At 45.3% G+C, this 19,866-nt stretch overlaps 1 protein-coding gene across 1 annotated transcript; it reads left to right on the top strand.

Annotated features, from left to right (window-relative positions):
* The first annotated feature begins 8,136 nt into the window (after positions 1-8,136).
* Positions 8,137-9,929, top strand: LOC136516400 (putative UDP-rhamnose:rhamnosyltransferase 1). The gene has a single exon (XM_066509792.1). The coding sequence runs from the start codon at positions 8,209-8,211 to the stop codon at positions 9,667-9,669; it is 1,461 nt and encodes a 486-aa protein (XP_066365889.1). The 5' UTR covers positions 8,137-8,208; the 3' UTR covers positions 9,670-9,929.
* Positions 9,930-19,866: the final 9,937 nt, after the last annotated feature.

Raw genomic sequence — 19,866 nt, 5'->3', positions numbered from 1 at the left:
ACGTGGCCAGACCAGGTACAGGACCGCAGATAATCAGCCTGTTTGTTAGGCTAAAACGATCGTATACGATTGTGGATTATCACTGCCGATTGATTTAGCCTAAGAGAAAAATACGGAAATTTACGAACATCGCATGTCCACCACTTGTTCATTGTTTTATTTTCGAAGAGAAAAGAGAAAAGAGAAAAACACGCAGGCGCCCGGCAAGTTTATCTCCTGAGTACTGTCTTGTCGGCCTACACGTCCTGCCAATGAGTATGGCCAGGTGGCCGGACACCCGGAGACCGGAGTAAAGGACTACATGGATGTGTAATGAAACCTTTTTTTTTTGAATCGTGTATAGTGAAACCTGGACCTCAAGACTAAACTAAGGGGATGTTTGTGTCGGGAGGATGTTGTATAGGGTATTCGAATATTAATAAAAAAAATAAATTACATAATCCGTCAGTACTCCACGAGACGAATTTTTTTAAGCCTAATTAATTCGTCATTAGCACATGTTTACTGTAGTAAAACATTGTCAAATCAAAGACTAATTAGGCTCAAAAGATTCGTCTCGTAAATTAGTCGTAAACTATGTAATTAGTTTCGTAATTAGTTTATATTTAATACTACATTCATATATCTAAATATTCGATGAAACAACGACTATAAAATTTAAGAGGGATAAACCCCTCGTGAATATATCTAAATATTTGATGGAACAGCGACAAACGGCCACGCGGCGGCACAGCCACAGCACTATCAGCGTTCAGCGGCAGGCCAAGCGGCGCGATGTGGACTGCTCTCTGGTCCCCCCTTCCGTCTCGTCTCCACAGCAACCGTGGCCCAAACAGAACCCGGGCCCTCATGCAAGCCGTTCTGGGCCTACAGGAAGAACCGCCGTTTGTATGATGCGCTGGGCCGACCATGCGTCTTCTTCAGAGTATGGCGAGGTCCAATGAGATTGAATGGGCCGTCTTCTGCGCTTCATTCCAGGCGGGAAGGCACTGCGGCCTATGGAGCAGGCGGCGGCGGCGCACCGGCGAATCGGCTGCGCGAGCAGGGGCTGTGTGCCTGAACCTTGGAAGGCTTGGACTTGGACACCAATGTGACTGTGAAACATGCTGAAGATCTGAGACCGATAGTGAACTTCATCTGCAACAGCTCCAGACCTTGTTTTCAGTTTACAAACCGCTTGCGCTTTTCAAAGCCACGAGGCACGAGCCCTACAAAGCCACGGCCATAAATTCATATTTGTGTTAGATTGATCTTCAATTCTAAATTGGGCCCAACGGTCCAGTTTGGCCTTTGATCCGCGCCCTGATCGGGAGCGTCCAGCCCACTATGGCTGGAGGGCCCATGTCACACTGCGTAATAAATAGAGGTGGGGACCGACGGCTCAAGTCATGAGGTTTGCCTGAGCCGAGCTCCCCATCTAGAGGGCGCGCAGCTAGTAACGGGAAGCCACCAGCCGCGCCGCCACCGGACTGCGTCACCACAACCACTGCACTGCGCCGCCACCTGTCTTCCTCGACCGTCGCTGCCCTAGCGCAGACACCGACTCCATGGTGGACGCGAGCGGATCCTCCTCCACTGCGGTGTCAGGTTTGACACGTCCATCTTCTACCCCTCCCTTTCTCTAGTATTAACTACTGTTACTGCACTAGTAGATGTTCTAAGATTCATGATTCTATTCAACAGCAAGTACCCCGTTAGATCTATACTCCTAGTGATCCTATAAGTATCAACAATGGTATCAGAGCCACGGTTTTTAGGGTTTTAGATCTAGAATGGGTGAACGATTAAACACAGTGTAGATCCGTTCGAATCTGAGAAAAGAAGAGAGTTTTCCTAAGCCTAACCCTAACTGGAAAAAAGATAGAAGAGAAGGAGGGCTCGGCTTCAAGTGCACTCGAAACCAAACCCTTAACCCGAAATCAATTCGGGAAAAGATGAACAGTGAACGAAACCCTAACCCTAACCAAACCCTAATCTCGATCCTAACCCCATCCCCAACCCTAAATCGGATAGATCTGAGAAAAAAAGAAAGGAAAATCAAAGAAAAGAAAAGGGGAAGGGGAAGAGGCCTACCTCACCGCCGCACCGTGCTGTCGCCGCGTCGGCGCGCGGGCGAGTGCTGGGGAAATGGGCGCTGTGGCCAGGCCGCTCGACGGCGGCGCGTTCACCCACTAGGGAGCGTGTGCGCCAACGAGAGGGCCGACGATGGCGCCATCATCGTCTTCGAGACAGAGAAGGAGGAGATGAAGGTCGGGTCAGATCTAGGGTTTTGGAGGGGATCAGGACACCGCCGCCTAGACCGCTCGACAGCGGCCATGCTCACCCGCTGGGGAGCGCTCATGCCGATGAGGGGGCCGATGACGGCGCCATGGCTGTCGCTCATCGCTCGGCTGCTCGGTGCTGCTGTGCTCAGGAGAGAACGGAGAGAGGCATAGAGAGAGAAAGGCTAGCACAGAATGAATTAGGGTTTCCCTGGGGGCGATGCAACATCGGCTGTTATTTCGAGCGAAACGCGCGCGTGGCCGTCGGATTAAGATGAACGGTGCAGATTGATCGGGCCAGCGATCGACCTAGGTGGGCGCGCGTGGCCGCACGGCTTTGGCGGCCCAGGCCCAGGTTGCGGCGTGGGAAGCACAGCGCGCGTGCAAGTAGAGAGGACCGGGCCATTTTGCGGGCTGGGCTAAAAAACAGTGTTCATTTTGAATCAATTTTTGTTTTTTCTTTTTCCAGTAAATGTTTATTTCCTAAAAAATGGATAAAGGCTTAAAGTAAATAGAAAAGAGAATTATCCTATGGGTAAAATTCATTAAATTGAATTATTTTTTTCGCTGCGTATTTAAAATTGCTATTTTTATTATTAAATTCTAACCAATGGGAGAATTTAATTTTGAAAAAATGGATATGTTTTTAATTCATTATAATATTGTTATTATTCTGACCAACGTTGATTAATAACAATATTATGATGTTATTTATGGTTTTTTGTCATGTATTAATTCTATTTCTGTCCAACGGTGATGTAGAATTAGTGTAGAGGATAATTGTATGTTTTAATTTTGATCAACGTTGAAACTAAGGTATGCAATTGTTATTATTAATATTTATGTTCTACTCTATATGAATTATATTTTTAGGCGGATACAACTTAATGGGTTGTATCAAAGAGATCCCCACTCTCAAAGGTGATAACTATACGGAGTAGAAGAAAAAGATTGATCTGGCCTTCATCTTGGCTGAGGTGGACTGTGTAGTCACCTCACCGTGTTCCACTAAGTCTGTGGCATCGGTGAGGGAGACAAACGAGGCTGATGCTGCTTGGGCAACAAGAGAGAGGGATTTTATATCCCAAAGGATGTTCTATGACCTTGAGCATAGGAAGTGGGTCACTATCAATAAAAATGTTTGGCTGTGATAAAAAACACAATTGAGCCTGCAATTGTAGGCTCTATCACAGAGTGTGACACCATCACCGAGTACCTTAATAGAATAAAGAGTCAGTTCACTGGCTCTTCAAAGACATATGCTACCCAACTGATAAAGCAGCTGGTGACAGAGAGATACTCTGGAAATGGTGGCATAAGAGAGCACATACTAAGGATGAGAGCAATTTGGTATCCAAGCTAAAACCAATAGATCTGGCTCTCAAAGAAGAGTTCCTTATTCATCTGATTTTTGTTTCCTTGCCAAAGAAATTTGACATATTTGTGGCCAATTACAACATACAGCTCAAGAAGTGGGACTTAGAGAGGCTCATGGCTATGTGTGTGCAAGAGGAGGAGAGAATAAAAGCTGCCAATGGTGGCACTATCAGTTATGTGAAAGACAACAAGAAAAAGAATAATAATGCTAACTCCTCAAAGCCAAAGGAAAAAGGTCACATGTTGCATCAGCCTCAGCAGAACAAGTTCACTATAGAGAAAGACCAGTGTCTCTATTGCAAGAAAACGAGACATTATAAGAAAGATTGTCCCGACTACTTAAATATGATTATGGCAAAGAAAGATGAGAACATTATTACGTTCATAAATAAATCCCTGTATGTACAGTATTCAAAATCTACTTGGTGGATTGACTTAGGTGCAACTGTTCATGTTGCTAATTCTTTACAGGGATTCCGTTCGACGAGGACTATGCAAAGAAACGAAAGACACGTTAAAGTTATAAATAGAGTCCGAGCAGATGTTGAAGCAGTTGGTGATCTTTCTCTAGAGCTTACTGATGGTTTCACACTTTTACTTAGAGGTGTACTTTATGTTCTCTCTTTATAGAGAAACTTGATTAGTGTTTCATGCTTAGACAATGATAGATATGATTACCAATTTGGAAATGGCAAATGTAAGATAACATTTAATAATGCATGTGTTGGTCTTGCTATCTTACAAAATGAGCTTTATTTGTTATCACTACGTGATAATGTGAATATTGTATGTGATGATGGGAACGTTACGTGCGACAATGAGAATGTATCCTCGTCTGCGGATGTAAACAGAAAATGAAAGATAGCTCATGATGCGTTGTCAAAATTATGGCACTGTCGTTTAGGCCATATTTCGAGGATGAAGAATAGAAAGACTAGTTAAGAATGATATTCTTCCTCTATTAGAGCTTTCAGATTTAGAACAATACAGAGAATACGTAAAAGGAAAGTATACAAAGAAAATTAAGAAAGATGTCAAACAAAGTGCATGAATTTTACAGATTATTCACACAGACATCTGTGGTCTATTTCCTATAAAGAGTGTGGATGGTTATGATTCGTTCATAATATTCAAAGATGATTACTCCCGTTATGGATATATTTATCCAATCAAAGAAAGAACAGAAGCGTTGGATAAATTTAAGATATTTAAGGCAGAAGTTGAAAACTAACACAATTTAAAGATCAAGATAGTCAGGTCCAACCGTGGGGGGAGTACTATAGTCGGCATACCCCATATGGCCAAGTTTCTGGACCTTTTGCAAGATTCTTATAGGAGAATGGCATAGTAGCCTAGTATTCTACATCGGGCGACCCTCTACAGAATGGAGTAGCTGAAAGACGCAATCGTACCCTGATGGATATGGTGCGCAGTATGATAAGTTACTCCACCTTACCGTTGAGCCTGTGGATGGAGGCATTAAAAACCGTCATTCATATTCTCAATAGAGTACCAAGTCAGTCGGTGCCCAAAACACCATATGAGATATGGACAGGAAAAGTACCCTCACTAAACCACTTATGTGTGTGGGGGAGTCTTGCTGAGGCTAAAGTATTTAACCCAAACATTAGGAAGCTAGATCCCAAAATAGTAAGTTATCATTTAATTGGCTACCTAGAAAAGTCAAAAAGTTTTTGTTTCTACTGTCCAGATAGACATATAAAGTTTGTGGAAACGAGACACGTCGTCTTCCTAGAGGATGAAATAATGAGGGGAATCATGGTAGCTCGAGAAATTGACCTTAAAGAGAAGTGGGTGTATGCGCCCACTCCAATGATTCATGAGTCATTTTTCTTACTACCTACTGTCGCTGCACCGACAGTGCAAGATATTGTAGTGCCAGCATCTGTTGTTATTCCGCCTGTGGCAACAATGAATGACAATGAGGAACCTGTTCTTCAGGATCCTGTAGAACCTATTGCCACACATGAGGGGGAGCAACAACAGCCTCAAACAGAAGATGTGCCAAATGTGGAGGCCCCTAGAAGGTCTCAAAGAGTTAGAAAATTAGCTATTCCTGCTGACTATGAAGTATACAACACTGAGGAATTTTAAATAGAGGATGATCCCATCTTATTTGAAGAAGCCATGAGAAGTGATCATTCATCAAAGTGGCTTGAGGCCATGGAAGATGAAATAAAATCTATGAATGCCAATAAAGTTTGAGACTTAAAAATAATTTCTAAAGGAGCCAAAACAGTAGACTGTAAATGGGTCTATAAAACAAAACTTGACTCTCAAGGAAATATAGAGAGATATAAAGCACGACTTATGGTAAAAGGCTTTACGTAAAGAGAAATGATTGATTACAATGAGACATTTGCTCTAGTCTCATGTAAGTATTCCTTCAAAATTATAATGGCATTAGTGGCACATTATGATTTATAATTACATTATATGAATGTAAAGACGATATTTCTCAACGAAGATTTGGGGGAAAATGTTTACATAGCACAACCAAAAAGATTTTGTTATGGAAGGAAAATAACAAATGGGATGTCGCCTAAAGAAATTTATTTATGGATTAAAACAAGCTTCAATACAGTATACTTGAAGTTTGATCAGACAATAAGAAATTTTGGGTTTAAAGAGAATATTGAGGACAATTGTGTCTATGCAAAGTTTATGAATGGGAAGTTTATCTTCCTTGTCCTGTATGTGGACGATATCTTACTTGCTAGTAGTGATGTCAGTCTACTACTGGAGACAAAGAAGTTTTTATCATCAAAATTTGATATGAAAGATCTTGGTGAAGCCTCTTTCGCTCTAGGGATTGAGATTCACCGAGATAGAAGTAAATGGGTATTAGGACTATCACAAAAAGCATACATAGAAAGAATCTTAAAGAAATTCAGTATGCACAAATATAGTCCCTCACCTGCTCCTATAGTCAAGGGGGAGAGATATGAGAATTTCCAATGCCCCAGGAACCTATATGAGATCGATCAAATGAAAGCGGCTGTCGGAAGCTTGTAATATACTCAAGTATGTACGCGCCCTGACTTGGCATTTATTACCGGATTACTTGGCAGATTTTAGAGCAATTCTGAAACAGAATACTAAAAATTAGTAAACAAAGTCTTACGTTATTTACAAGGAACGAAATGCCTCATGATGACGTATAGAAGATCTGATTCACTCCATATAGTGGGATATTCATATTTTGATTATGCGGGAAATGATAAAAAATCTATATCTGGATATGTATTCACTCTCGCAGGGGAGCTATTTCATGAAAAAGCTCAAAGCAAACCATTATTATATCGTCCACAATGTATACCGAGTTTGTAGCGTGTTATGAGGCAACGGGGCAGGTGAACTGGCTAAAGAAGTTTATACCCGGTTTGAAGGTGGTTGACGACATCTATAGACCACTTAAGTTATATTGCGATAATAATCCGACAGTACAGTATGCTCACAACAATAAGTCAAGTGGTGCTGCCAAACACATTGACATAAAGTATTATGTTGTGAAAGATAAAGCCCGGAATCATATCATAAGTCTTGAGCATATAAGTACCGAAAAGATGCTCACGGATCCGCTTACAAAAGGCTTACCACCAACGTGTTCAGGGAACATGTAGTCGGCATGGGTTTAAGGGAAAGCCTATAATTCCTGGACAAAAGAAGACCCAAAAGTTAGGTATCTATTTCAGAACAGAGCCGTGTGTTGTAGCTGTTAAATCTATCGGCAATTGACCGTGACGATGAAACATGCTCTATGCGCTAATCTGTAATGGAATGAACAAAAGTAAATGATATGAAATTGAAAGATGGCAGGAGATCAAGGGAAAGATTGCTAGATTGATCTTCAATCCCACACTGGGCCCAATGGTCCAGTTGGACCTTTGATCCGTGCCCTGATCGGGAGCGTCCAGCCCACTATGGCTGGAGAGCCCCTGTCACACTGTGCAATAAATAGAGGTGGGGGCCGGCGACTCAAGTCACGAGGTTCGCCTGAGCCGAGCTCCCCACCGATAAACCCTAAACCCGATCTAGATGGCGCGCAACCAGTGATGGGAAGCCACCAGCCACGCCGCCACCGGACTGCGTCATCGCGACCACTGCACTGCGCCGCCACCCGTCTTCTCGAACCATCGCTAGCCTAGCGCAGACACTGACTGCATGGCGGACGCGAGCGGATTCTCCTCCACTGCGGTGTCAGGTTTGACACGTCCATCTTCTACCGCTCCCTTTCTCTCGTATTATCTATTTTTACTGCACTAGTAGATGTTTTAGGATTCATGATTCTATTCAATAGCAAGTACCCGACTAGGTCTATGCTCCTAGCGATGCTATAAGTATCGACAATTTGAAGTTAAAATACGAGGCCACGTGTAGCGCGAGATGTTATGCAAATGCTGAAAGGCGACAACTAGAGCGATGTATCAACCACTTCTGTATTTTATTATTTATTTACAGTCCCTTTAAACCCCACCAAAAGTCCAAACCCTCATGATTTACACACATTTCAGCTTTTGCAGCTTTGCTCAAGCACGAAGAATCGAAGATGGATGAAGCGGCAGCCAGCACGAAGCTGAACGTGGTGCTGTTCCCGTGGTTGGCGTTCGGCCACATGATCCCGTACCTGGAGCTCGCCAAGCGCCTGGCGGTGCGGGGCCACGCCGTCACTGTCCTCTCCACGCCGAGGAACGTCGCCAGGCTCCCGCCCGTGCCGGCGGACCTGTCGCCCCGCGTGCGCCTCGTGGCGCTGCCCGCGCCCGTCGTGGACGGCCTGCCCGAAGGCGCCGAGTCCACGGCCGACGTGCCGCCGGAGAAGAACGAGCTCATAAAGAAGGCGGTGGACGGCCTGGCCGCCCCGTTCGCGGCGTTCCTCGCGGACGCCGTCGCCGACGACGGTGGGAGCAGGAGGCCCGACTGGATCGTCATGGACTTCTGCCACCACTGGCTCCCCGCGATCGCCGAGGCGCACGGGGTGCCGTGCGCCGCGTTCCTGATCGTGCAGCCCACCACGATCGCGTTCCTGGGGCCGCGGTGGGCGCAGGTCGCGCACCCGCGCACGACGCTGGAAGACTTCACCGCGCCGCCCAGGTGGTGCCCGTCCTTCCCTTCCGCCATCGCCTACCGCCGCCACGAGGCCGGCTGGGCCGTCGACGCGTTCCGGCCCAACGCATCCGGGGTGTCCGACATAGAACGCATGTGGCAGATCATAGAGCGCACCCGCTTCACCTTCTACCGCAGCTGCGACGAGGTCGAGCCCGGGGTGTTCGCGCTCCTCACCGATCTCTTCCATAAACCGGCCATCCCCGCCGGGGTCCTCTTGCAGCCCGACCTTGCCGACGGCGACGGTAGCTCCCGCTCAGCAGATGCCCGCTCCGAGGTGCTTCAGTGGCTGGACAGGCAGCCACCAAAGTCCACCATCTACGTCGCGCTTGGGAGCGAGGCGCCGCTGACGGCCAGCAACCTGCACGAGCTCGCGCTGGGGCTGGAACTCGCCGGCGTCCGCTTCCTATGGGCTTTCCGGAAGCCGAGCGGCATGTCCGCGCCCACCAGCACCGACGTGGCCGAGCTGCTGCCTGCCGGGTTCGAGGACCGAACACGGGGTCACGGCCTCGTGTGCTCGGGGTGGGTGCCACAGGTGGCTGTGCTCGCGCACGCCGCGGTGGGCGCGTTCCTGACGCACTGCGGGTGGGGCTCCACCATCGAGAGCCTCGTGTTCGGACGCCCGCTGGTCATGCTGCCGTTCGTCGTCGACCAGGGCCTCATCGCACGGACGATGGCGGAGCGGGGCATCGGCGTGGAGGTGGCGAGGGACGAGGGAGACGGCTCGTTTGGCAGAGACTGCGGCGTCGCGGCGGCGGTGCGGAGCGTCATGGTGGAGGAACAGGGAAAGGTGTTCGCGAGTAACGCGGAGAGGCTGAAGCAAGCTCTCCGTGATCAGCGACGGCAGGATCAGTACATGGACGAGCTTGTGGGATATCTTAAACGCTACAAGGATGACAGCTGCTAGAACACTTGCAGTTCATAAGATGGCAATGGGCTTTTGTATGTTGGAAAGTGAATTTTCTCCGGAGCCGGAAGAGCGACCTCAAATCATCTTCAACTTTTAAAATCCCTCGTTTCTTTCTTCGGTGTCTAGCAAACAATTAGAAGGGGACTGCATTGTCATAGAGGCGGTAAGGGGAGGCTTGAGCCCGCCTGCACCACCGCTCCACCCCTGTACCATTCCAGTCCCCACAGGCTCGTAGTAGCCTTGTCAGGCCATGTAGATTTGCATGCCACACTAAACATCAGGCACCCTTCGGTGCCATGATTTGAAGAACAAAAGCAAGTCCACGTTCGATAGACATGGCTTCATAATTCGATATGGTAAAGCTAAGATGTCAGTCACACACATTAATATATAGTAATTGCCACTATCACCATAGTGTCAGTACCTAAGATCAAGCATATATCACATCATACCATTAGAAACATGACAAATTATGAAGCAATGATATGGTTTGTATGTCCACTGTAACTCTCATGGTTCTGTTCACACCCTTCATTACATTAATGGTGCTGTTGAACCATACATTACACAACTATTAGGTACAATTTACGATCAAGAATTCACAACAATCGAACATTTAAGCTAGTAGCTTGGAACGATAAGCTACACAGTTCACAGCCATGAGGTTTGCAAAAGACAGAGTCGATCATCATAGTGGCAAGTTCCCTTGATGCTGAACATCAGACACCGATCAGCAGTTGAGCAAATACACATAGAAAAGCTAGGTGCAACCAATAGAGGCAAAAGAGATGTGGCCTTCCTCTTTAGGTGATTAGGTATCATGGACAGATCTGTAAATGAAAAAATATGGCATAAGTGCATAGATTATGACAGGGCAATAAAGTTACGAGCTATTGGAACATCTGGATCATAACTCGAAGCAATTAATCTGTCGTGTGATTGCTCTCCCCTCTTTTGGAGTTTTGGTGATTAAGTATTTTCTCAAAATCATTACTTACCAAGTAAATAAATATTCATGATCCCGCACCTACATGATCTGCTTACATGTCTTGGTAGCAAATGAAAATAAGTAAATAGTGAACAACACAACTAAAGAAGAAGAAAAAATAAAATCAGAAAATAATTAATATATAAGCTTTGCCTTGCAAATTTGAATAACATCTTAGCATTAGCACACTGGTAAATAGTCATATTGCAATCTGCAGGTATAGTGTTATAGGTGCCATATAAACATAAACTACATCTGACTACTTATTAGGGAATCAGAACTACAGATTAAATTGTTCTTTTTTCAACATAATCCGAACAAAAGAACATCTGTTGTCGTGTTATTTTAACCTATTGTTGAAGCAAATATGCCTATGAGAAGTATCTGTGTAGTTATGAAATCTATGCATACGATAAGTAGTTGTGTAGTTATGAAATCTTGACAACTTTTGCACCAGCATTGTGAGCAGATAAAACATGTGAATGCTAGAAAGCAAATATGCCAAAGAACAAAAATATGGTCGCATAACTCAGAAGTGTTTTACCTAAATTTGATGGAAGTTTACACATCGAGTGATACATACTTAAACTGGTGTCAGCACTCCTGAAATATACAGAACAATTACTCTCTTTAAGAAATGAAGTATATCGTGAAAGAAACATCCCTTCCTGGTGTGCTACAGAAGCACAATGCACAACAATACAAAACCAACAATTTCACGAGTTACATGACATGGGCGGAACCAGCAAAGGACTTGATAATTTTTTAAACAAAAATCCAAGTTGGATCTAAATACAAATCCTCCAGGACCAAGCGTATGATCAGTGTCAGACAGAGCACAACAAAACAACGGGTATAAGATACATGATAAGTGATTGCAGAATTGCATAGCTGAATTACTATCATAACTCACATGGGCAAAGCTGTCAATACGACAAACAAGAAAGCAATGACTATATGGCATTATTGTGGATTCCACTCTCAACGAGTAACATTTCAACACTATAGCACTCTCATCTGCTAATTTTAATTTTAATTTAGGAATTATCATGCAATCTTCCCACTTCTCTAAACCCCCTCTCCCCACTACATTCACTTGCTCCCACTACTACCTGAAACAACTAAGAAACTACATCACTTGCTCTCACTGCTACCTGAATCAACTAAGAAACGGATAAGAAATCAGGGAGTCTGTGAATTGACGAATCACCAAACCAAACCAATTCACAGTACCTGATGAGTGGGATGAACCCACTGCAGCTCACTGTTGCCTATAGAGTCCACCACTCCAGCATGTGTCAGAGTGCTCAAGGCAACTGCTAGATGGCTGAGATCCGTGAGCCACCCTAGCTGGACGCCGCCTCTTCTTCGGTCTCTGCTCCCACATGATGAGGAACTCGCAGATCCGGTGGAAGCAGGAACGCTCTAACATGATGGCCGGGGAACTAGCAGATCCGGTGGGAATGATGAAGTTGTTCGTCTTCATGTGCTTGGACTGTCCTAGCCCATGGGACGAGATGGAGCCATCGAGGGCTCGGGTTCCACTGCACCACACTCCTCCCTTCACAGATCGGGCCGTGAATCGAGGCCACTACACCAGATCCAGAGGCGAAGGAGCTCACCTCGTCTCGATAAAGCGACATTATGCTCATGCTGGCATGGAGGCGACGCAAGGAGGAGAGGGCAAGGTGGGAAGAGGCATGGAGGTGGCACACGCGAGGAGAGGGCATGGAGGCACCAGCAGCAGCAATAAGGAGGGAGACCGAGAAATAGACGGGAGAGATACCACCGACCCATAGATCTGTGCCGTCACCATGAGCAGAGGGGTGAGGAGGTCCTCGCAAATCCGTGCGCTGCCCTATCACCGTGATGGGAGGGGAGGTCCCCGCAGGTACATGAGCTCCTCCATCACCGTGAGTGGAGGCGAGAAGAGGGGAGAGATGAGGGAAGCTAGGGTTTCAGGCGCCACCCAACCCATGTGGGAGCGAGGCCGATGAACATTGGGAGATTTGGACTGCTGGTTGGTTTCCAAAAAGCTAGAGGTTTTTCTTTTTCAAAAGATGTAGCGCGACGTGTCGACACGCGAATGCGCCATCAATGCCCCAAATTATGTGGTGTTCGTGGAACTCTTTGGATTTTAAGCAACCCTAATGGAGAATGACTTGTAGAAGAACCGTTACCTTGGACTTAGGAGAAAGAAGTGGTATCAGAGAGAAAGATACATGTGTGTTAGAGAGAGAAATGCTATTGTGGCTAGGAAAAGTATGAGTAATAGTGGAGTGACGGGCCTAGAAGCAATAGCCTGATTGAGTGAGAAAATCTATGCCAATGTTCCTGAGATACACTAACTCAAGTGGATAGACTTCACTGACTAGTCCAGCAATAGTTTTGCCATATAATCCCTACAGAGAATATAAGTGTTGGTGTTCTGTTTCACCGACGAGTAAATTTATATCATGAGTGGTGTGGGGGTATGACCTCCGGTATTCACAAGACAAGACATGGGCCGCACCATTAGAGGTGGCCCAGCCCAAAAGATCAAGGCATGCACGACACTGGTCGACGTGCACCGCAAGATATTGTATAGTACCAAATAGGATACTTTTCTGGAAACCCTACCTCTCCAGAGTATATAAGAAGAGACAGAGGTCCCCTAGTCGATAGCTACATAGATCTCATATTCAATACAATACACCAAAGGCACAGGACGTAGGGTATTACGTCGATTAGACAGTCCGAACCTGTCTAAATCGCCGTCTCTGTGCCTTTTGTCACAATCTGGTTCCTAATCACGTACACCTCCACCGATCGATCTACCTTCGTGGGATACCCGAGGATGGGAGAAATGCATCCATAACTTGATGAATCCATTCATCATCTTAAGTAGGTAGGTAGGACCCTGTAACACCTTGGTGTTACGATCCTGTTTAGCACCGTGATTTAGGCCTAATAAAATTTACCGAAATGATTTTCTTGGATTTTAAAATTTTAAATTATGTTTAAAATATCCAATAGCGATTCTAGCAAGTAAATGGTGAATGGCTTCTTCTGTTGGATTGAGCATGAAAACAATTTTTGTTACAAAATAAAATATCACTTGTAATTAGAACTTAAATAAAATTTGAGAGTTAATCATGTTAAAACTTAAAATAAAATAAATAGGAATGAGAGTGTTAGGTGGAAAAAATATTTTTATACGTACCCTGCTGTGAATCAATCTTTTGATTTATGGCGTCGTGTCGTATTGCTCTATGTCTAATTGTCCTCGTCTGCCTCCATTGTCCCATCATGCTCTTGTCATTGTCGTAGCTCCGTGGTCTGCCTCAGTGTTCTACCAAGCTGAGCCATCTCATCCTTGCTTCTGCTGTCTCGGTCTGACTCTGTTTCTCTGCTCCCCTTTTTTCTTTACCACCAGAGCATAGCACGTAAATCCTTGTCGTGTACGCTGTCAACGCAGCCGTCGCCTTAACGCCATCGCCACCCATGGTTTCACGCTGTGCAACCCTAGCAGCCCACGCCATGGTTTTGGCTGAGTCCGTCGTCGTCAGTTTCCCCAACGCTCCTCCTTCCTTCTCCTTTTCTGCTGCCGATGGGAGGAGACCCCATCCTGCTCACTCTCCTCGCTTACCCTCTCGCTCGGCTCCTCTTGATGCTGCTTACCACGTGCTGGCGTCCTTCCCGCAGCACCTCACCTCGCATCACTGGTACCGGCCCTCCCCACGAACGAGCCCCCGACTCGTGCGCAGCTTCGCCGCTCTCCTTCTCCTCCGCAGTCACTAGCCACCTGGGCCGGCCTGCTGCCGTTGTGCTTAAGCCACGGGCCAGCTTGGCTGGGCCGCCTGGTTGGAAGGCCACGCGTGCCCCTGTGGGCCGTGCCGCGCTGTTGGGCCATGCACGCTGTGCCCCCATTGGGCCACGCCTATCTCGCGCTAGGCCGGTCGCTGGCACGCGCGCCTGGGCCACGCTCGTCGGTCTTGGGCCGCTGACCGCTGGTCGCGCGTCGTCTGGGCCTATGGCCGCGAGCGCGCTGGGCCCGCCTGGGCCGCCGCGCCTTACCGCGCGCTGGGCCACCTTGTGCCGTCGTGGCCTGGTTTCGCCTAGGGCTGGCCGGTCTTGACCGGCTGGGCCTAATACAACCGTGGTGCGTGTTCCATTTTCTACTAGTTTCATTATTTGTTTAAAATAGCTGAAGTTTGTAAATCCGTAATAAATCAAATAAAAATCATAAATAGTGAAACCAGTTTTTGTTGAGATCCTAAAATCATGATCTACCTAGTAGTGTATTTTGTTCACATAGACTTGGTATGTTTTTAGGATTGCTCTAATTATTTTAAAATGCTTAATATTGTTAAAAGGAGAACTTGTAGGAATTTCCGTAGTAAATTGGTAATAGTGTTGAGTCTGAAGTTTTCATCGTAGGTTCCTAGCAATGTTAGGTGCTCAATGTAATTTTTGTAGCTCAATAATAATTAGTTTGCTAGGTAGATAATGATGCTCTAATTCGAATAATGATTAAATCGATAGAAGGGAATAAAGAAACAATTTGGGTTGGTATAACTAAAACAATTATTGAGAAGTAACGCCTTATTCGACAACATGGATACGTAGACCAGCGTTAGAGCTATCTCATTAACTTGTGAGGCATGATCGGATTTCTAAGCATTTTGGCTGTCGTTGATTATTTACATCTATACATTTGCATCAATGCATATCATATAGGTACGATGATGGATCAACGGATCGATCGAAGGATGATTGGGAATACGAAGATAGTGTAATGGTATTCTCTCTAGGAGATGATGCAAGGGGCTTTCTATTCAGATGATGTGGATGATTTGAAGATGCAGATACTAACTTTTTAATATACATCTTACCCAGGCAAGCCCCGGTGCATAACACCTACTTTCTGTAGTTTAAATTATATTGTGCATTAAGTTTTAAGGAGTTGATTGAAACCCACTTGCATATACCTATCTTTATCCTATGAGTCTTACTAGTATGATAGGATCATGCAGATTGCTATGCTACAGGACTCTGATAGAAGTCGAGTGATTACCTATCACTAGAGAGAGATAGGAAATATATTACTGTATTATTATCACTTTGAAAATATAAATGGTGGAAAGGAAAAATGGTGACCGGATAGGGATATGGTTTGGGTATTGGTGGGTGTAAGAGGTTATGTCGTCGTGGACTCGAGGCATAGCTTGATTACACTATTTTTCCTATCTAGTCGGTTAAGGACCGATTGTTGCATAAGGCTCTAGGCAGGTCATAGACTTATTATCCTGAGCACATACTTGTGTATAGGCGCTTCGAAGACTTATTGCTCTCTTGTCGTGGATCTGGCGCTTTCTAGACTGACTGTCATGGTTCTATTTTAGTGGAGGAGGTCATTGCACCGCACTGAGTCTGAGACTCAGGGGCGGGGGCTTGGAATCCTAGTTTAGATGGGGACCTGGACACCCGAGACAGGAGAGTGATGGGTTGGTCCTGCTTGTGCCTAGGGTATAAGTGGGGCATGTATTTTTGGGGATACCTAGCTGGGGGCATTGATTCGCGAATCGCCAGGCGATCCGGTATGGCTTGTCTACGGTTTAGCATCGTAGTAAGAACTAAAAGATCAAAGATGAAAGATGGAAAAAGGAAATCTGATTGCTTACCACCTGCTTGAAAGTAGCCCAGGTGCTTACATAGAATGGTTAGTTAATGAACCAATGCGGCTATTAATAAAATCGAATATAAGGACGCACGCTTAGTAATGCTTCCTGCAATTACAATAAACCCACAAGCCAGATAGCCTTGTATATCCTTAGAGTCTTTTCTTTCTTTCTATCGAGTAAGTTTTGCTGAGTACAATTGAGTACTCAGGGTTTTATTCCCCCTGTTGCAAGTGACAAGGTGGAGACTTAAGCTGACCATTGTGTGTGGATTCCTCCTGTTGGGCTCAGAGAGGATTTCCTTTACGCTGTGATCGTAGTTTTATTTGTAACTCTCACTAATTTTTTTTATAAACGAAAGTTTATAATCTGTTTTCATAGTTTACATATCATTGCTTCATCATGCCAGGAATAGATGATTATTTCCGCTGTAATTCCGATCACATGTTTATATTCCACTGTTATATTAAATTATTCATAACTCTGATAATATAATTACATTTTGTTGTTATAATAAATATTATACTCTGATGTACATGTAGAGTGATGTAAGAAATGGTTAAGAATGATATAAGCTTTATTCTCTCATTTGTGATCCTGGTGGCAAAAATGTGGATTTTTTGGTTCTCCCCTAGGGTGTGCCCAACAGAACCGGGTAATTTAGTGTTCTCCCTCGAGTGCTTAGTGTCTAATGGAAGACAGGCACTCCTGTGAGGCATTAGATTAGGCAGTTCTACCACAGTCCACTGCCCCTACCCGTTCGTTATAAGTGGAAGGTTACTTAATTAAGGAAGCGCTATATACTTATTTGAATCAGTAAAAGTGGTTTGTGCGCATTCGTTATTTGTTCGTTATTTTGTTTCGTTATTCGCGTGACTGACCGGGTATCCTTATTTGCCTTGGTCCCCACAACGAAGTTCCTCCATAGAGAACCCAACTGCACAGCACCATCGCAAAGGTTTCTTCGTAACTCGATTAGTCTCACTCAAGAGAACTCATCTACACGGAAGGTCTTTTAAGTGCCAGTTGTACCCGCACAGAAGTTCTGCGCCCTCAACTACACCAGGATGCCTCCTGCAGTAGCATCACAACGAGTCTCACCATGGACAGCTCGCCAGTCTTCTTGCATCAGCCACACCTAATTACAAATGACCTTGGCCTCTCCATGCTCGTCATTTACATTTAAACTGCACACCCCCTTGTTGAGGTCTTACTCCAACGGTACGGCCTCTAGCACATGACCATTCCTCACTCAAGTCATCGACACCCTCGTCGATGTACGTGTTGAAAGAAGAAATTCCACTATCTCTCAAACGAAATGAGTGAACTCCTATATCACAGAGTTTCATTGATGCCAAAGGGCCTCAAACGCGATTGGAACCAGAATAGGCTGCAAGAATGAAAGAGTCAATCTATCTTAGTCAAGGCGCTCGCTCTGCCACAAAGGGAGGAACTGGAGGAAATTCAGTGTGAGTTGTTGACATCAACCTTTCGCTTCTCGGCAATGTTTCGGTCGTTCATACCAAAAGCGAACAAACCGGGAATGTTTCGACCTATAACTCAACCTGCGGAGAGAGATAGGATCGTAATGGTGGGCTAGGACTAGCCCACTTATTTCACCTATTATTTGATCCTCTATTTTCCATGCATTCGCATGGATTTCGGCTGAGACAGGGCGCTATCACTCTTTTCCACGAAGTCAAATGTTGGCCTATGGTCAATAGAGTCATAAAAGCAGATATCAAAAGCAAAAGCTGTTTTGAAAAAAATATCTCATCAGCTACTCCTTGAGTTTCTGAGAAGCTAAGTGAAAGGTCCTAATGGCTAGAGGGGGTGAATAGCCTAATAAAAAATTTTACAACAACACTTAACAAAATGGTTAGACAATTATGAGACGAAGCAAGTGTTGCGCTAGCCTACTCAAAATGCAAACCACCTACCACAATTCTAGTTTAGATAGTGTATATTCACACAAAAGCTATGACACTACCCTATGTTAGTGTGCTCTCAAAGACTAACTAAAGAGCCACACCAACCAAGCAAGCAAGCTCTCACAACTAGCTACACTAAAGAGCTTGTCAACTAGTTTACAGTAAAGTAAAGAGAGTGATCAAGAAAGTTATACCGTCATGTAGGTGAAGAAACCAATTAATCAATCACAAAAGTGAATAACAATGAAGACCAATCATATCGGAATCAAAGGATGAACACAATAATTTTTTACCGAGGTTCACTTGCTTGCCGGCAAGCTACTCCTCGTTGTGGCGATTCACTCACTTGGAGGTTCACACGCTAATTGGCTTCATGTGCCAAACCCTCAATAGGGTGCCGCACAACCAACACAAGATGAGGATCACACAGGCCACGAGCAATCCACTAGAGTACCTTTTGGCTCTCCGCTGGGGAAAGGTCAAGAACCCCTCATAATCACCACGATCAAAGCCGAAGACAATCACCACCCTTCACTCAATGATCCTCGCTGCTCCAAGCCATCTAGGTGGCGGCAACTACCAAGAGTAACAAACGAAATCCACAGCGAACCATGAACACCAAGTGCCTCTAGATGCAAACACTCAAGCAATGCACTTGGATTCTCTCCCAATCTCACAAAGATGATGAATCAATGATGAAGATGAGTGGGAGGGCTTTGGCTAAGCTCACAAGGTTGCTATGTTAATGCAAATGGCCAAGAGAGTGAGCTTGAGCCGGCCATGGGGCTTAAATAGAAGCCCCCACGAAATAGAGTCGTTGGCTCAATTATTTGGCTGACTACGTATCAACCGGACGCTCCGGTCAGAATGCACCGAACGCTCCGACCGTGAATACCAGATGCGTCTGGTCAGCATACTGGACATGTCCGATAGCTCCTAGACTGCCACATGTCCAGTTCAAACCAACATAGCCGTTGCTGCCCATTCTGCCGACGACCGGACGCACAAACACAAATGACCAGACGCTGAGCCGCTGCGTCCGGTCGAGTCCAGTAAGCATCCATGCTCGACCGGACATGTCCGGTCACACCAGACTGGATGCTGCCAGCATCTGATCAACTGTTCTGCCGAACACAGCGTTTGCTGATTCGTCCGGTCGCTGAGTTCATCGCCAAATACCAGACGTGTCCGGTCACCATACCAGACGCGTCCGGTCACTCTGTAACCAGCGTGACTAACTCCTTTTCAACTCTATCTTCTTCACCCTAGCTCAAATGTGCCAACCACCAAGTGTATCACCTTGTACACATGTGTTAGCATATTTTTACAAACATTTTCAAGGGTGTTAGCACTCCAATAGATCCCAAATGCTTATGCAATGAGTTAGAGCATCTAGTGGCACTTTGATAACCATATTTCGATACGAGTTTCACCCCTCTTAATAGTATGACTATCAAACCTAATTGTGATCACACCCTCTAAGTGTATTGATCACTAAAACAAAATGGCTTCTACAACTTATACCTTTGCCTTGAGCCTTTTGTTTTTCTCTTTCTTCTTTTCCATTTGTTGATGCAAAAGTAGATCTGCAAACACAAAGGGCTAATACCCGAAT

Source organism: Miscanthus floridulus, chromosome 2 (assembly GCF_019320115.1).
Source record: "Miscanthus floridulus cultivar M001 chromosome 2, ASM1932011v1, whole genome shotgun sequence".
NCBI lineage: Eukaryota > Viridiplantae > Streptophyta > Magnoliopsida > Poales > Poaceae > Miscanthus > Miscanthus floridulus.
Note: the sequence above shows the minus strand (reverse complement) of the source record. Positions and strands in the feature narration are given on the sequence as shown.

What these genes read in the sequence shown, in the direction of transcription:
- LOC136516400 (XM_066509792.1), top strand. Translation starts at nt 8,209, where the DNA reads ATGGATGAAGCGGCAGCCAGCACGAAGCTGAACGTGGTGCTGTTCCCG.